The sequence below is a fragment of the Musca autumnalis genome, unplaced genomic scaffold, assembly GCF_047663935.1.
Source record: "Musca autumnalis isolate F117 unplaced genomic scaffold, ASM4766393v1 scaffold_3, whole genome shotgun sequence".
NCBI lineage: Eukaryota > Metazoa > Arthropoda > Insecta > Diptera > Muscidae > Musca > Musca autumnalis.
Window position 1 is genome coordinate 11,901,652 of NW_027411866.1, and position 15,217 is coordinate 11,916,868.

Below are 15,217 nucleotides of genomic sequence, written 5' to 3' on the forward strand. Positions count from 1 at the left end.
CTTAATCAAATAAGGTCTTTAATTTGGCATTTTTTGTAAGTTCCACACACTTAACAACACTTATGCAATTAAATTACAAAACAAAAGAGTTGGTACTTGACAAAATCCAACCTCCATACCCACCCCTTTCTGGGGTCTCACATTCCTTTGGCTGACCATTCTGTGACTGGCCCAACATGTGACATTGTTAGTTTACTGTTTATGGCCTTCATTAAAACTGCTGCCGCCACAGTTACTTCTGCTTCATTGTTAATCTTTTGGCGTCGACAACATTGTCCTGCCATAGGTAGTGGGGAACACATCTATCCTGTTGCCCTTTTTGTTGTTGTCAACGTTCCTGTGGTTATTTTTCTTACTCTTACTACGATTTTCCTTTTATGGGATAGACCCATGGATTGAACTTTGCCAGCCAATGTTTGAGTTTTGGACTTGCAGAAAAAAGGGTGAAATATCAAAGGGTGAAAATAATGCGGGTATTTAAAAAAAAACAACAACTTAAAAAGTAAAAGTCAAACATAATTTGTAACTCCAACAATCGTCAAAAAAAATAACAACATGTGGTGCATACTTTTGGGGGTGACAATTAAATTTTTAAACTAAAGACCAAAATTTTTTGAGAAATTAATAAAAAAAAAAAATAAATAATTTTAAATTAAATAATTTGAAAACAAAACAGATTTATGTAACGAAATATGATGCATACTTTTAGGCAAAAAATAAATTTTTACAAAATAGTGCTAAAATTAAAAACAAATTATTGGTATTGGAAGAAATTGGAAGAAATGTGTTTTTAAAAATTATAACAAAACCTATTGTTAGGCTCATATTTATATTTAACAAGAAAAATAATCCACAATAGGAGCTAAAATTTTAGAAAAAAAATTAAAAAATATTTTAAATCGATTTAACATAATTTGTATACAAATCAAATGAGAAGTAATTACCCAAGTAAAAAATATGGTGCATACTTTCAGGCCAGAAATTGCATTTTTTTGTAAAATAGTGCACAAGTTGAAAAGACATGATTAGAATTTAAAAATTTTATAAGAAAAATAATTTTTAAAATTATGTTGGGTGTTTTTTGCAGAACAATTTACAAAAATTCGTGCATACTATTAGGCTCATATTTAGTTTTTACTAAAAAAAAACTCTAAAAAATCTTGAAAATTATTTCAAAAGAAAAGAAATGATTAGAATTTAAAGATTTTATAAGAAAAATAATTTTTAAAATTAGGTTGGGTGTTTTTTACAGAAAAATTGACAAAAATTGGTGCATACTATTAGGCTCATATTTAGTTTTTACTAAAAAAACTTATTTAGGCAAATATAAATAAATACAAAATATTTAAAAAAAAATATTGAAGGTACCTCTTGAAAAAATCCAGCTTTTTGCTGCATACTTTTAGGTTGAAAATTGCATATTAATTTAAATTTTTGCATATTAATTTCAGAAAAACCTTTCAACCTTGCCAATAATTCCCACTCATTACATGGCCTCTGCCATCTCAAGTAGCTCTTCTTTTGCCGCTGATTGCAACTCCCTTCCAATTATTCAATTACAAGAACAACAAAAAAGGAATTGCATTAAAAACCTCAATCAAACGAATATTTTCATTTTCGGAGGCAGAGGGAGGCGGATTGCCTTGCCATGCTTGCCATCAATTTATGTTAAAATATGCATTTCTTTCTTTTTTTTTTTTTTTTTGCATTTCAAATCAAAAATCATGGAAAATAATTCTAATTAAAATGCCTATCAAATCAAAGAAATTGCAAAGACTCTTCGTGAAAGGGCAGACGAAGACGTTGGCAAAACATAAGTGCAGTATTCCAATTGCTATTGCATTGCTAAAGAAATCCAATTGGTATTTATGTAGACGCTAATGAAGGTGTTCTCGTTGCTGGTAATGGTGAAAAGGAGGGAGGGAAGGGGTGAAGTTGTTGTAATAACACTTCAAAATGCAATAAATTATCTATGCAAAACTGAAGAAGACAAATTGCAAAAAAAAAACAAACTGGAATTGGAAATCAGGGTAACATTCGAGTGGCAATTTCTTATTGAAAGGAAAAAGGATTGTTGTGTGATAGGTAGGCAGGCTCGCAGGTGGTTTTATTAGAAAAAAATACCAATTAGCAAGGTGCCAGGAAAAGAGAAATCATAAATGCAAGAAATAATGGAATGAGAAGAAACATTTTCTGCACAAATAATACATGTTTGGGCCAAGTCAAAAATTTTTCACATTGGGCGCCACTTTTTGATGTTTGAAATTAGCAGGAGTCAGGAAAATATAATTCATATATAATGAAAGGAATATTGGGAGAGAAGAATTTTTTTCTGTACAAATTAAACATGCATAAGCCGAGTCAGCAATTTTTAACATTGGGCGCCACTTTTTGAATTTTGAAATTTCACTAGAACTGAAATTATTTTTGATTTGTTTTTGCTATAGAAATTAAAAAAGTTAAATCTTTTAAAACAAGTGTTTTTAGTACAAATAAATCATGTTTGGTTCAATTCTAAAAGTTTTCACATTGGGCGCCACTTTTTGATGCTTGAAATTTCAGAGGAAATTACATGATTTTGCATTAGTTTTTAAAGCAAAAAATTAAATCTTTTAAAACAAGCATTTTAAGTACAAATGAAACATGTCTGGATCAAGTCTAAAAAAATTCACGTTGGGCGCCATTTAATTTTTTTTTTTTTTTTTGGAAATTTTAGAATATATTTATGGCATGATTATGGATAAACATTTAAATCAAAAATTGTATGTTTTAAAATGCGAAATAAGTTTTGGGGCTTACATTTCGTAATAATTCCCTTGGATCAGTATTTTTTGATAGCTAAAGGTGAACAAGATTTTTTTAGGAAATAGCTATGAAATCATCAATCCCAATGCCTGCTTTTTAAAAAACAATTAATCTCTAGGTAATAAATTTTAAATATTTTATCTCTTTTTTTCTATGTAGTAGGAACTTGTCTTTTATATGTTCCACTTAATTAATTTCATATTTTTATTATGGACAACAAGATCCATAGCCGCCTGTTGCCTGGGCAGAAATACAATAAAAAATAAATGTATTGAATAAATAATAAAATAAATAACAACAAAATTATAAATGTGACAACACCACCTACACACCTCTTCTCCTTCTACCTCTCAAAGAGATGGCTTCTTTCTGCTCGGCCAGTTTAAAAAAGAGTCAATGAAAAATTTTAATGGTTTTTTGTCTTTGTGATGTGCTGGGCCATACAATGAAAATAAATCTCAGGCTAAAAGTGGAGACACAATAATATGTTTACATGCCTGTCGATGCTCTTGGCTGCCGCAAGAGGAATGTGTCATCTTTGTCTATGGCATTTTTTTTTCTAGTTGAGGCCTAAATTTTGCGTGTGTTTTCGATTTTTCATTTCTCTAGATAATTTATGGGATTTTTCCCTTTATCTCCACATTTGATTACAATGACAAGCAGGTCAACTGAGTGCCTTAGATTATTTACAAATTATTTGTTCCTCACCAACATTAAATTATTGTTTGGCAGAAGAGAGAGAGAGGGGTAGAGAGAGCATTGCAAAACATTATGTTCTTAAAAACTCATTGATTCATAACATCTCTAGATGTCAACTCTTTACTCTTTGCCTACTTTTCTCTTGCTGCCGTTGTTGTTGTTGTCGCGATTTTCTGCTGAACCCCTTGATGCTGAAGAAGTAGTCCTTAATTTGTTGTGCTAGGCTGCATTTATTGTTGTTCAAACTTCAAAGGTTTTTTTGCGATTTCTGTTATTGTTATTGATTTTTTTCTCATTGAGCCTAAAGGCAGTCAGCCGCCTGCCGCCTGCCGCCTCTCGTCTCTCTCTTTGTTTCACATTTCAAGCTTGAGTAACAAACGCAAAAAAGTTTTATTGCTAACCTAAAAGTAGGCAATAATATTTTACAAAACTCTTGTTGAGAGTCATAATCAAGCAAAACAGCAACAACAAAAAAAGCCATAGCACAAAATTGTTTGCAGTAAATAAATATTTGTTCAGAAAAAACTACAGAAAAACAACACTTGCTTTATGGCGAAAGAAATTTGTTTGCAACATTTGTAAACAAGAAAACAATTGCAAATAAATATAAACGTTGGGCGCCATTTCCATGAAACTTTTCCAATTGGTCAGAAGATGTAACACAAATGGTATTTTTATAAAAAAAGGGATGTAATTGCATTACAACTCAATCCTTGTTCACAATGTTGGGCGCCATTTTGATAAAAATTTCAAGTTTTAGCAACTTGTGGGGCAATATTTTTTACAAAAGTGAGCCAAAATGGTTTTTATATTCTCTTCTACCCACAGTTTTGGTTATCTTCGATTTTTCAAAAACCCACGTTGGGCGCCAATTTCCATGAATGTTTTCCAATTGGTCAAAAACTATAAAACAAATGGTATTTTTTATAAAAAATAATCGGATTGTTTAAAAGGGATATGACTTTATTACAACTCAATCCTTCTTCCCAATGTTGGGCGCCATTTTGATAGAATTTCAAATGTTAGCAATTTGTGTGACAATATTCATACAAAAATTATCCAAAATGGTTTCTATGTTCTTTCCCAGCCAACGTTTTGGTTATCTTCGATTTTTCAAAAACTCACGTTGGGCGCCAATTTCCATAAAAGTTTTCCAATTAGTCAGAAAATATAAAACAAATTGTATTTTTATAAAAAAAAATAAATTCGGATTGTTTAAAAGGGATGTAACTTTATTATAACTCATTCCTTGTTCACAATGTTGGGCGCCATTTTGATAAAGTTTCAGATTTTAACAACTTGTGTGGCAATATTTTTACAAAAGTGAGACAAAATGGTTTCTATATTCTCTCCTACCCAAAGATTTGCTTATCTTCGATTTGTCAAAAACTCCGGTTGGGCGCCAATTTCCATTAAAATTTTCCAATTGGTCAAAAAAACATAAAACAAATGGTATTTTGTATAAAAAAAAAAACTCGAAATGTTTAAAAGGGATGTAACTTCATTATAACTCAATACTTCTTGCCAATGTTGGGCGCCATTTTGATAAAATTTCAGATATTAGCAACTTATGTGGCAATATGTTTACAAAAATGATCCAAAGTGGTTTCTATGTTCTTTCGTAACCAATTTTTTGGTTATCTACGAGTTTTCAAAAACTCACGTTGGGCGCCAATTTCCGTGAATTTTTTCCAATTGCTCAGAAAGTGTAAAAGAACTGATATTTTTATAAAAAAATAAATTTGGATTGTTTAAAAGGGATATGACTTCATTACAACCCAATCCTTCTTCCCAATGTTGGGCGCCATTTTGTTAAAATTTCGAATTTTACCAACTTTTGTGGTAATATTTTTACAAAAATGAGCCAAAATGGTTTCCATATTCTTTCCTAGCCAACGTTCTGGTCATATTCGATTTTTCAAAAACTCACGTTGGGCGCCAATTCCCATGAAAGTTTTCCAATTGCTCAGGCAGTATAAAACAAATTGTATTTTTATACAAAAAATAATTTCGCATTGTCTAAAAGGGATGTAACTTCATTATAACTCAATCCTTCTTGCCAATGTTGGGCGCCATTTTCATAAAATTTCAAATTTTAGCAATTTGTGTGACAATATTTTTACAAAAATGTTTCAAAATGCTTTCTATATTCTTTCCTAGCCAACGTTTTGGTTATCTTAGATTTTTCAAAAAATTCACGTTGGGCGCCATTTTCCATATCTTATTTTATTTTGACTTTTCTATGAAAAAACTATAGTTTTTCATTTCAATGAAGTCTTGGAGATAAAAAAATGTCCCAGGCTTTACTTTTATGACATTTTCTTTATCAAATACTTTACGTTGGGCGCCATTTTGGCAAAATATATAGCTTTTTCACTTTAATGGAGTTTTTGAGATAAAAAAAATGCCCCAGACTTTACTTTTATGACCTTTTCTCACCTCTTCCTCATCTGTTTTAGGGTTTCTATATTCCACTCCACCTCTCCCCTCGGCCTATGGCACCAGATTTTTTAATTAATTAAACATCAAACGATTTCCCGCTTATTTATTTGTTATGGCAAAATTTTTATTTCAATTTTTTTATTTCAAACTGAATTGCAGCATAACACAATATTAAACGCTAATTCAATTTTATTCACATACGATTTTTTTTATATTTTGTTTTTCATTATTCCTGCATGGTTAAGCAACAATTCAGAGGATATGCTTTTTTGTATGGCCAGTTATTCATGGCACATAACTCTCATTGAAAAAACCCCTTCTCTACTACATACTTTTTTTTGTAAATCAACAAAAATCAAATTGCAAGGCTTCAATAGAATGGCTAGCACACAAAAAAGCCAAAAAAAGCCAGTTATATGTGTGTGACCTTGTTGTTGGCTGCTTGTATTGAAAATAGCAAACATAACCTCCTCATATTCTCCCCAATTTTAGTGTTCACATCAATTAGATTGCATCATTTTTTTAGTGCTTGACCTGCTCTCCTCACATGTGGATTCTCTTTGATTTGTGATTTTTTTTCTTTATTTTGTAGAGAAACAAAGAAATTCCCCATCAAAAGCGTATTAGTGGTTTTAACACTATTTCCATTTAGAGGCATTAAGCCACAAAAAACTGCAACTTGATTTCATCTTTCAATATTCCTGTTATCCTTTGGCCCCAAACCTCTAACACAACCATACAAGTGGCTTAGTTCCTTACCTTGGCATTTGTTTGTCTTTCATTCTCCAGCTGCATATTCCATATTCCATACTCCATTCGTTTTTCTGTTTCGATAAAAAAAAAAATGTGAAAATTGTTTTACAATTGCAAGGATAATCGATTCCCAAAGGAGCAAACACTTAGTGAACATAAAAGAGAGTCTTTATGTCCTTTGGAATATTCTTTTTTTCATTTCATGATGTTGTCAAGTATCATCATCGAACATTTTGCCTGGCAGGATTGCTTTTATGTGGCAATGGACGGTTGATGATAGGAAACGGAAATCAACACATGAATGACAAATGGCATATAACGCTTGAATTGTTTGATTACGTTTACAATGATGCTATGGCTCAGAAAGCATTCGTAAACATCATCGTCATCTAGTGGATTCAATAACTCTTTATATTGAACAGACCAAAAAACATGGCATTGAATTCTCCACTAAAACAATAGAAAAAATCATTCAAATTTTCAATTTGGGATTAGACAAGGAAGAGCAAGGATGATATTTCGCCAACGAAGTTGTTCAATAAACATTTTTTAGACGAAATGTGTTACACTGAAATTGGCTTTAGCTTTAATTTCAAACAAGAAATAATTTTAAATTATTTTACGTTGGGCGCCATTTTTTTATTTTTTTTAGTTTAGTTAAAAAATCATAATTCTGAGTAGAAAATAAATATTTAATAGGAAAATTGGTTTTATCTACATTTTTAAAATTTTCACGTTGGGCGCCATTTTTTATTTTTTTTTTTTTTTAATTTAATTTTTAAATATCGTTCAAATTCTTAAAAAATCATAATTCTGATTAGAAAATAAATATTTTATAGGAAATATTGGTTTTATGTATATTTTTAAAATTTCCACGTTGGGCGCCAAATTTCTCAAAGTCATCAAATCGAACGCAAATAATGTTAGATCTAACAAATTTGTTGTTACATACTTAAACGCGAGAAAAAATATTACAAATTTAGAAATAAATAAATGTTTATTTCAGTTTGAGAAATTCCACATTGGGCGCCACTTGCTACAATCTTATAGTTTTACTCCAAACCTTTATAAATATTTGTTATTTCTTTTAAAAATACAATTTGTAACTGGAAATTCACATAAAAACTATTTGTTCCTAACTTGAGAAGTTTCCACGTTGGGCGCCAAACAGCTCTTTTTGTAATATATGGGCATATGTAAAATAACTATGTATTTTATCGACTAGAAATATCAATCGGATGACTAAAAGTCGCAAATTTTAAGAAAAAAAGATACGGGTCATTTTGAATTTGTTTACGTTGGGCGCCAATTTAGTTTTTTAAAAATTCTTTTAATTAAAAAAAAATTTATTTCATTGATTTTTGCATACTTTCTGATATTTTTAGCAGACATAAATCTTTATTTCGAAGAAAATCCACGTTGGGCGCCAGTTTGTCATTTAAAATTCTCTATCATTTCCTTTCCCAAATGACTCGCTTTATCTCTCTCCCAACAATTACCCTATTTGTCCTTCCTTTGTTATGCAACTTATCACTCCAACCTCTTTTCTGATCCTCTCTCTTCCTCCCATATGTGTGTGTTTGATTGCAAATAACTATCCATTGCCATTTATGATTAACAATTTAAGGCAATATTATTCTTTAAGCATTAAAACGATCAACAAACCCAGCGATCAACAACATCCTGGCGATCGTTAAGTTTATGGCTTAATTCCCCAAAGGTCACAAAAAACCAAAGCTTAGATTCAAATGGAGTGGTGTGGTGAGTGGCAGGCACAATGCCGCCGCCATCAATAAATTGTCATAAAATCAAACACCAAAGGCAAATTGACGAATTCCTACATTAATTGCAGCTTTTGGGCCATTTAAAAGAAATGCAAAACTTAATAAACTTGGCCATTGACCATTGGATTTAACAATATGATTGATTCCGTAGATCTTCTGACTCATGAGTATAAAAGAATTCCTGTTTTATAAGCGCTAATGGGAAATTTATGATACTAATCAAGTGTGTTTTTTTTCTTTTACAGATTCTGGTTTACCGCCCTATGGTGCTGGCCGTGACGATTCCATGTCAGATGATCGCATTGCTCACATTTTAAATGAGGCCTCTTCGCTGATGAAGGGCAGCTCAGGTGGCTCAATGCAACAACGCTCATCCATGCAAGAAGATTCACACAGCAATGAAGATTCCAAATCACCACATCAACCCTGTTCGTCACCATTCTACAGGGAAAACCTGAAATCACAAATGGAAACAAGTTTACCGGCTCCTGGTCATTTGAGGCCAGATGAAGTTAATCCCGAAAAAATGGCCAGGCTTTATCAGGAGATTATGGCCCGAGCCCCCAGAGAAGCTTTTCCAGGGTAAGTAGTCTATACCAAACACTCCCTTTTTTACTTTAAACTAAATCCCCCAAGAGTATTTTGCTTACACTAAATTGTAGTTTTTTGCTTTCTCCCTTTTTCAGTGGCGGCCTACCCGCTGGCATGGGTGCCAATGCCTTCCCCGGCCTGGCTGCCGATGAAAACATGCGCATGGCCTTTGAGCGGGAAATGAATAAGCTACAACAAGCCCAGCAACAACAACAGCAGCAGGCACAACAACAACATTCTCAACCTCCCAGCTTTGCCAATTTCTCCAGTCTCATGGCCCTGCAACAGCAAATGTTAAACGGTGCCCAAGACCTGACATTGGGCAAAGATGAAGGCGCCCCCTCCAACAAAGACACCGCCAAACTAAATGGTCAACGTCATTCCTTTGATGCATCCTCACAAAATTCCCTCAGCAATGCCGCCACAGCCGTGGGTGGCAGTCAAGCCACACCCAATGCCAAAGAAAATTCTGCCTCAGACATGGAACGTCTCTATCCGGGCATGGTGAAAAATGAACAAGGCAACAAAACACCAGCTCCACCTCTATCCAGCAATGCTTCCACCACCAACACCAATTCAGCAGCACCCAGTCCTCTGAGCAATTCCATACTCCCGCCAGCAATGACACCAACCGATGATTTTGGTGCCACTGCCAGTCCTTTGCAGCGCATGGCCTCAATTACCAACTCCTTGATTACACAGCCTCCAGTACCACCCCACCATCAGCCACAACAGAGACCAACCAAGGCCGTCTTGCCTCCCATAACCCAGCAACAGTTTGATATGTTCAACAACTTGAATACCGAGGATATTGTACGCCGCGTCAAGGAAGCTCTATCGCAATATTCCATCTCACAAAGGCTGTTTGGTGAATCGGTTTTGGGCTTGTCTCAGGGTTCAGTGTCGGATCTACTGGCCCGCCCCAAACCATGGCACATGCTGACCCAAAAGGGCCGTGAACCTTTCATACGCATGAAAATGTTTTTGGAAGATGACAATGCCGTACACAAATTGGTTGCCTCACAATACAAAATTGCCCCCGAGAAGCTAATGAGAACTGGCAACTACGCTGGTGGTCCCCAAATTCCCCCCGGCTTGATGGGTAAGATACCACCCTCCATGCCCATGCAGAAAATGATGAGCGAACTGAAACTGCAAGAACCTGCTCACATTATGCAGCAAATGCAGGCTGCCGCCGTTATGTCAGCTGCCATGCAACAACATCAACAGCAGCAACAAGCTGCGGCGGTCCAGCAAAGTCAACAAGCTGCAGCTGCCCAAGCTGCTGTACATGCAGCCCAGGCTGCAGCTGCTGCCCAGGCGGCCCAACAACATCATCAAAGTATGCTACTCACCTCCCCCGGTCTGCCACCACAACATGCTATACCACTTCCTGCCGCCTCTGCCGCCAGTTCGAACCCCACATCGGGCGCCAGCACCCCAGCTGGCCAGAGTTCGGAAAAGAAACAGCCCATGATGATGCCCATCCATTCGCCCCACCAAGCAAATGCCATGCGCAACATGCACCAACACATGTCACCCACCGTCTACGAAATGGCTGCTCTAACCCAAGATTTGGATACTCAGGTCATAACCACAAAGATCAAGGAAGCCCTGCTCACCAACAACATTGGTCAAAAGATTTTCGGTGAGGCTGTATTGGGTTTGTCGCAAGGCTCTGTCTCGGAATTGCTAAGCAAACCCAAACCATGGCACATGTTGTCCATCAAGGGCAGGGAGCCGTTCATTCGCATGCAGTTGTGGCTTTCCGATGCCAATAATGTGGATCGCCTGCAGGCCCTGAAGAATGAAAGGCGTGAAGCTTCCAAGCGTAGACGTTCCACTGGACCCAATCAACAGGATAACAGTTCGGATACCTCCAGCAATGATACCAATGATTTCTATACCAGCAGCCCTGGTCCCGGCTCAGTGGGTAGTGCTGGAGCCCCACCCAACAAGAAACAACGAGTTTTGTTCTCCGAAGAGCAAAAAGAGGCTTTGAGATTGGCATTTGCCTTGGACCCCTATCCCAATGTGGGTACCATTGAATTCTTGGCCAATGAACTGAATTTGGCCACAAGGACCATTACCAACTGGTTCCACAACCATCGTATGCGTTTGAAGCAACAAGTGCCTCATGGTCCTCCTGGCCAGGAGACAAACATACCCACACGAGAGAATACCAATTCAACACCTTTCGATCCCGTCCAGTTCCGTATTCTGCTGCAGCAAAGATTGTTGGAATTGCAAAAGGAACGCATGGGTTTGGGTGGCAACAATCCCTTGCCATATCCACCCTACTTTGCAGCTGCCGCCCTATTGGGTAGAAGTTTGGCAGGTATGCCAAATGCGGGGCCAGGTGGACCCAATGAAGCCGAGTTGAGAGCCTTAAATCAAAAATTCCAAGAACAAATGGCTGGTTTGGATTTGTCCATGAGTTCCTTGAAACGGGAACGCAGCGATGACTTCGATGATGATTTGGATGATGGCCATATGAGTGAAAATGAAAATGACTCTCTGGATGGCGAGGGTGGAGCCGACAAGTCGGGTGATTTCAAGGCCCTGAGTAATCATGCCCAGCAATTTTTGAATAATATGCGTTTAAATAGACGTAAACCTGCCGCACCACAATGGGTCAACCCTGCAGTACCCTCGGGACAAGTTGGGGGAGTGGCTACAGGAGAATCTTCGGAACGTTTACTAAATGGCGAGGAATCCTCTTCAGGCCATCATCATGCTGGCGAAGAGGAATCTAACCAAAAAGCCGTTGAAGAGCAAGACATGGATACACCCCATCATTTGGTCATAGAACCTGAGGTATTAATTAAACAAGAAAAAGAAGACTGTGAAAGTGATAGCATCAAGGGTGATAATGATGGCCTGAGAACCAATGACGAAGAAGACGTGGCAGCAACATCATCAGCAGCAGTAGCACCCGCCGCCTCCAGTATTTTGCCAAATGCCTCAGCGTGGAATTACTAGGTCCAGGAGAGAGAGAGTAATGATATCACAACTGCTTGATGAGAGAGCAGGGAGAATATCATTAGTAAGCCTAAGCCTATACTCTTGCCAAGACACTTTTGCCTTTTGGTAAAGCTTCTCTCTGGTTTTGTGTTGAGAGACGGCGTTTAGTTACCAAAGATTTCACAACTAAAAGGCAAAGGATTGTTGTAGAAAGAGAGTAAGGATTTAGCGGCGAGAGAGTAGGATTATAGTTAATGCATGAAGCAAGAGTGCAATGTTGTCTCTATAACAAAAAAATAGTTTCTTTTTACACCAGCCTTCCCAAAAACAAAAACAAACCCAAAATTATTTCTGTTGTGATTAAGTTTGAGAGAGAGAGTTTGGTGGGACTCTGTAAATAGTAGTGAGATTAAGGGACGAAGTGACGGGAAGTAGTCCCCTCCAGCTCTTGATTTAAACAAATGAGTATTATTTGATTGATTTCTAAGTTTTTTTTTTTAGTTGATAAATCAAGACTGTATTTTATAAGTTTCAAAGATTTTTAGTTTTCTTTTTAAATATTTATATAATGTAAATATAATTTTAAATGTATATAAGAAAATTATTACAAAAAATGCATGAAAGAGAAAAACAAAAATGATTTAACTTCCTTTTTGATCTCAAAAAAAAAATTAACACAAAAAATCGATGACTTCTTATAAGAAATGAAAAAAATGAACATAAAAATTCAAAAAAAGGTAGTTAAACCATAAAAATTATCAAAAAAAAAAGAATCTCTTCTTTTTCTAAATCCCACGTTGGGCGCCACATACACACAATAATTACAAATATATATTAAATATATAAAAATAAATATTAAATGTAGATGAATTAAATTAAATTTCTTCTTAAATAAATACAAAAACACAAAAACAATAAATTAAACTTAAAGATTAAAATTAATAATTAAAGAAAATCTCCCACTCTTTAGCATATCGTTTATCTTAATAAAAATTATAAAACAAATATAAAAACAACCTTCAATAAGTTTTCCAAAACCTAATTATAAAATGATGAGACATATATACATACCTAAAACACACAAAAAGAAATCCTAAGTTTTCCTAATTATTTATATAAAAAATATTTTTAGTTTTAAGAAAAAACAAAAAACAAGCAACTCCAGCTTCTCCTGTAAATACAACTAATTAGCCGTAAGATAAAAAACAGTTATTAATTATTATTATTATTATTAAAAAATATTATTATTATAAATTTAATTATTAAGCATAAATTTTTATTATTATCAACTTTCCCCACATTAAATTTTAATGTTTCAAAACTGTTATGTTGATAAGTCACAAAACAATAAATTTTTTAAAACAAAAAAAACAATTGAAATATGTTTTTCTTTTTTAATTATTTTAAAAACAACAAACAAACAACCACAATTTTGCATTTCTATTTTTATATGCTTTAGTTAAACAAAAAACATAGTTTTATTAGTTTATAATTTTTAATTTTATTATTATTTTAAATTTTTAATTTTATTTTTTTGCAAATAAAAAACAAAAAGAAATGAATTATTAAAAAAAATAAATAAAATAGTTTTTTATTTTTAAAACAAACAAAAAAACCAAGCACAGCTGGCAGAGGAACCTTAGTCCTCGCAATAACATTTTTTATATAAATATAAAAAATTAAAAAATAAAAATCAACAAATAAAAAGAAAAAAAAACAAAGACAGGTTTTTGGCCAACATAAATAAAATATAATTAATTAAAAAAAAAACAAAAACCACCCAAAACCAAGTTATTTAGTTTATTATAGTTATCAAAAAAAAACGAAACATTAATAAATCATAAAAAATTACACATATTATTGAAAATAATATCTCAAATTCTTAGAGCCTGTAAATGGTCTCTACCAAAATTAAATTAAGCAAAAATTAAAATACACAACTTTTTGGCCCTTAAAAAAGACACACAAAACACACTCCCCTCTTTACACACATACCGAACGAAATAAAAAAGAAAAGAAAAAGCGTACGTAATTAATTATAAATTTAAAATTAATTAAAAATTAATAAAAAACCAACAACAAAATATTAAAAAAAAATTCAAACCAAAAGCATTTTTTATTTTCAAAGGAAAACCCCTTTTTCGGCACAATAATTGGCAAAGATTTGTTTTTTAGTTTCACATACATTTGAAGGTTTGGGAATTTTGGTTAAAATAGGTTTTTTTAAACTTAATTACTTACATACATAGGTGGCCCGATGCAGAAAATGTCTATTTAATAAGCTTACAGAGATTCAATTTCTAATCAGGCCGATCATCTACTTTTTTCTCCAATGACGTACTTGTGAATGTCTTTGGCATTGCCTTCATCAAAGAAGTAACCGATTTTGTCCAAACTCTTCACATTATAATTGGTCTGCTCTCGCAAATGCTGCAAAAGCAGTAAAACTGTTCAATGCCTCACATTTAGATTGCGATGTTTTGGCGTAAATGAAGGCAACACACAAAGGTTAGGTTCGAATATGGACTACATCGATCCACTCTTTCGAATACTATACCCTGGTCTGTTCCAGAACTGCAAGAATCTACTAATTTTTACAATTTTTTCCGATAACATAATGGAAAAAATGTTATCGTAGTAAAAAATAGTAGCTTCTTGTAGGTTTTGGAACTGAGCAAATATTTTTCGCACAAAATGCAGGTTGAAGACATGCCGTGTATCATTTTGACATTCCAAATATTGACATCATAAAAAGACTAAGTAAATATGAGCGGCAACACTGAAATTGTCAAAAAGAGACTGCATTTATGAATGGACACATTGCATTTCTTTGTTTACTTTTTTGAAAATTCGGTTTATATTGAATTATTATTTTTTTGTATACCACAATATCTTACTTACTTACTTAGTTGGCCCATTACAGAACATTTGTTCCATAGACCGAACTAAGAAAATATCTCCATTCCTCTCTGTTTTTCGCTTGACTTTTTGGAATACCGCGCCTTTCCATTTCTTCATCCACTTGTGTGCTCCATCGAAGCTTAGGCCTGCCGATTCTGCGTGCACCGCCATGTGGCATGTATTCATACGCCTTTTTAGCGGGTTCATCATCGCTCATTCTCATGATATGGCCTACCCAACGCAATCGTTGCATCTCGATACGTTTAACTATATTCATG

At 34.3% G+C, this 15,217-nt stretch overlaps 1 protein-coding gene across 3 annotated transcripts in view; it reads left to right on the forward strand.

The window, feature by feature from the left end:
- Positions 1 to 12,808, forward strand: part of ct (homeobox protein, cut) — a 133,880-nt gene extending 121,072 nt beyond the window's left edge. For all 3 annotated transcript variants that reach the window (XM_073979224.1, XM_073979225.1, XM_073979226.1), the window contains 2 exons: positions 8,729 to 9,065; positions 9,146 to 12,808. In XM_073979224.1, the coding sequence (XP_073835325.1) occupies positions 8,729 to 9,065; positions 9,146 to 12,056 (3,248 nt within the window). In that variant the 3' untranslated portion in view covers positions 12,057 to 12,808. The remainder of the gene's footprint in view (positions 1 to 8,728; positions 9,066 to 9,145) is intronic.
- Positions 12,809 to 15,217: the final 2,409 nt, after the last annotated feature.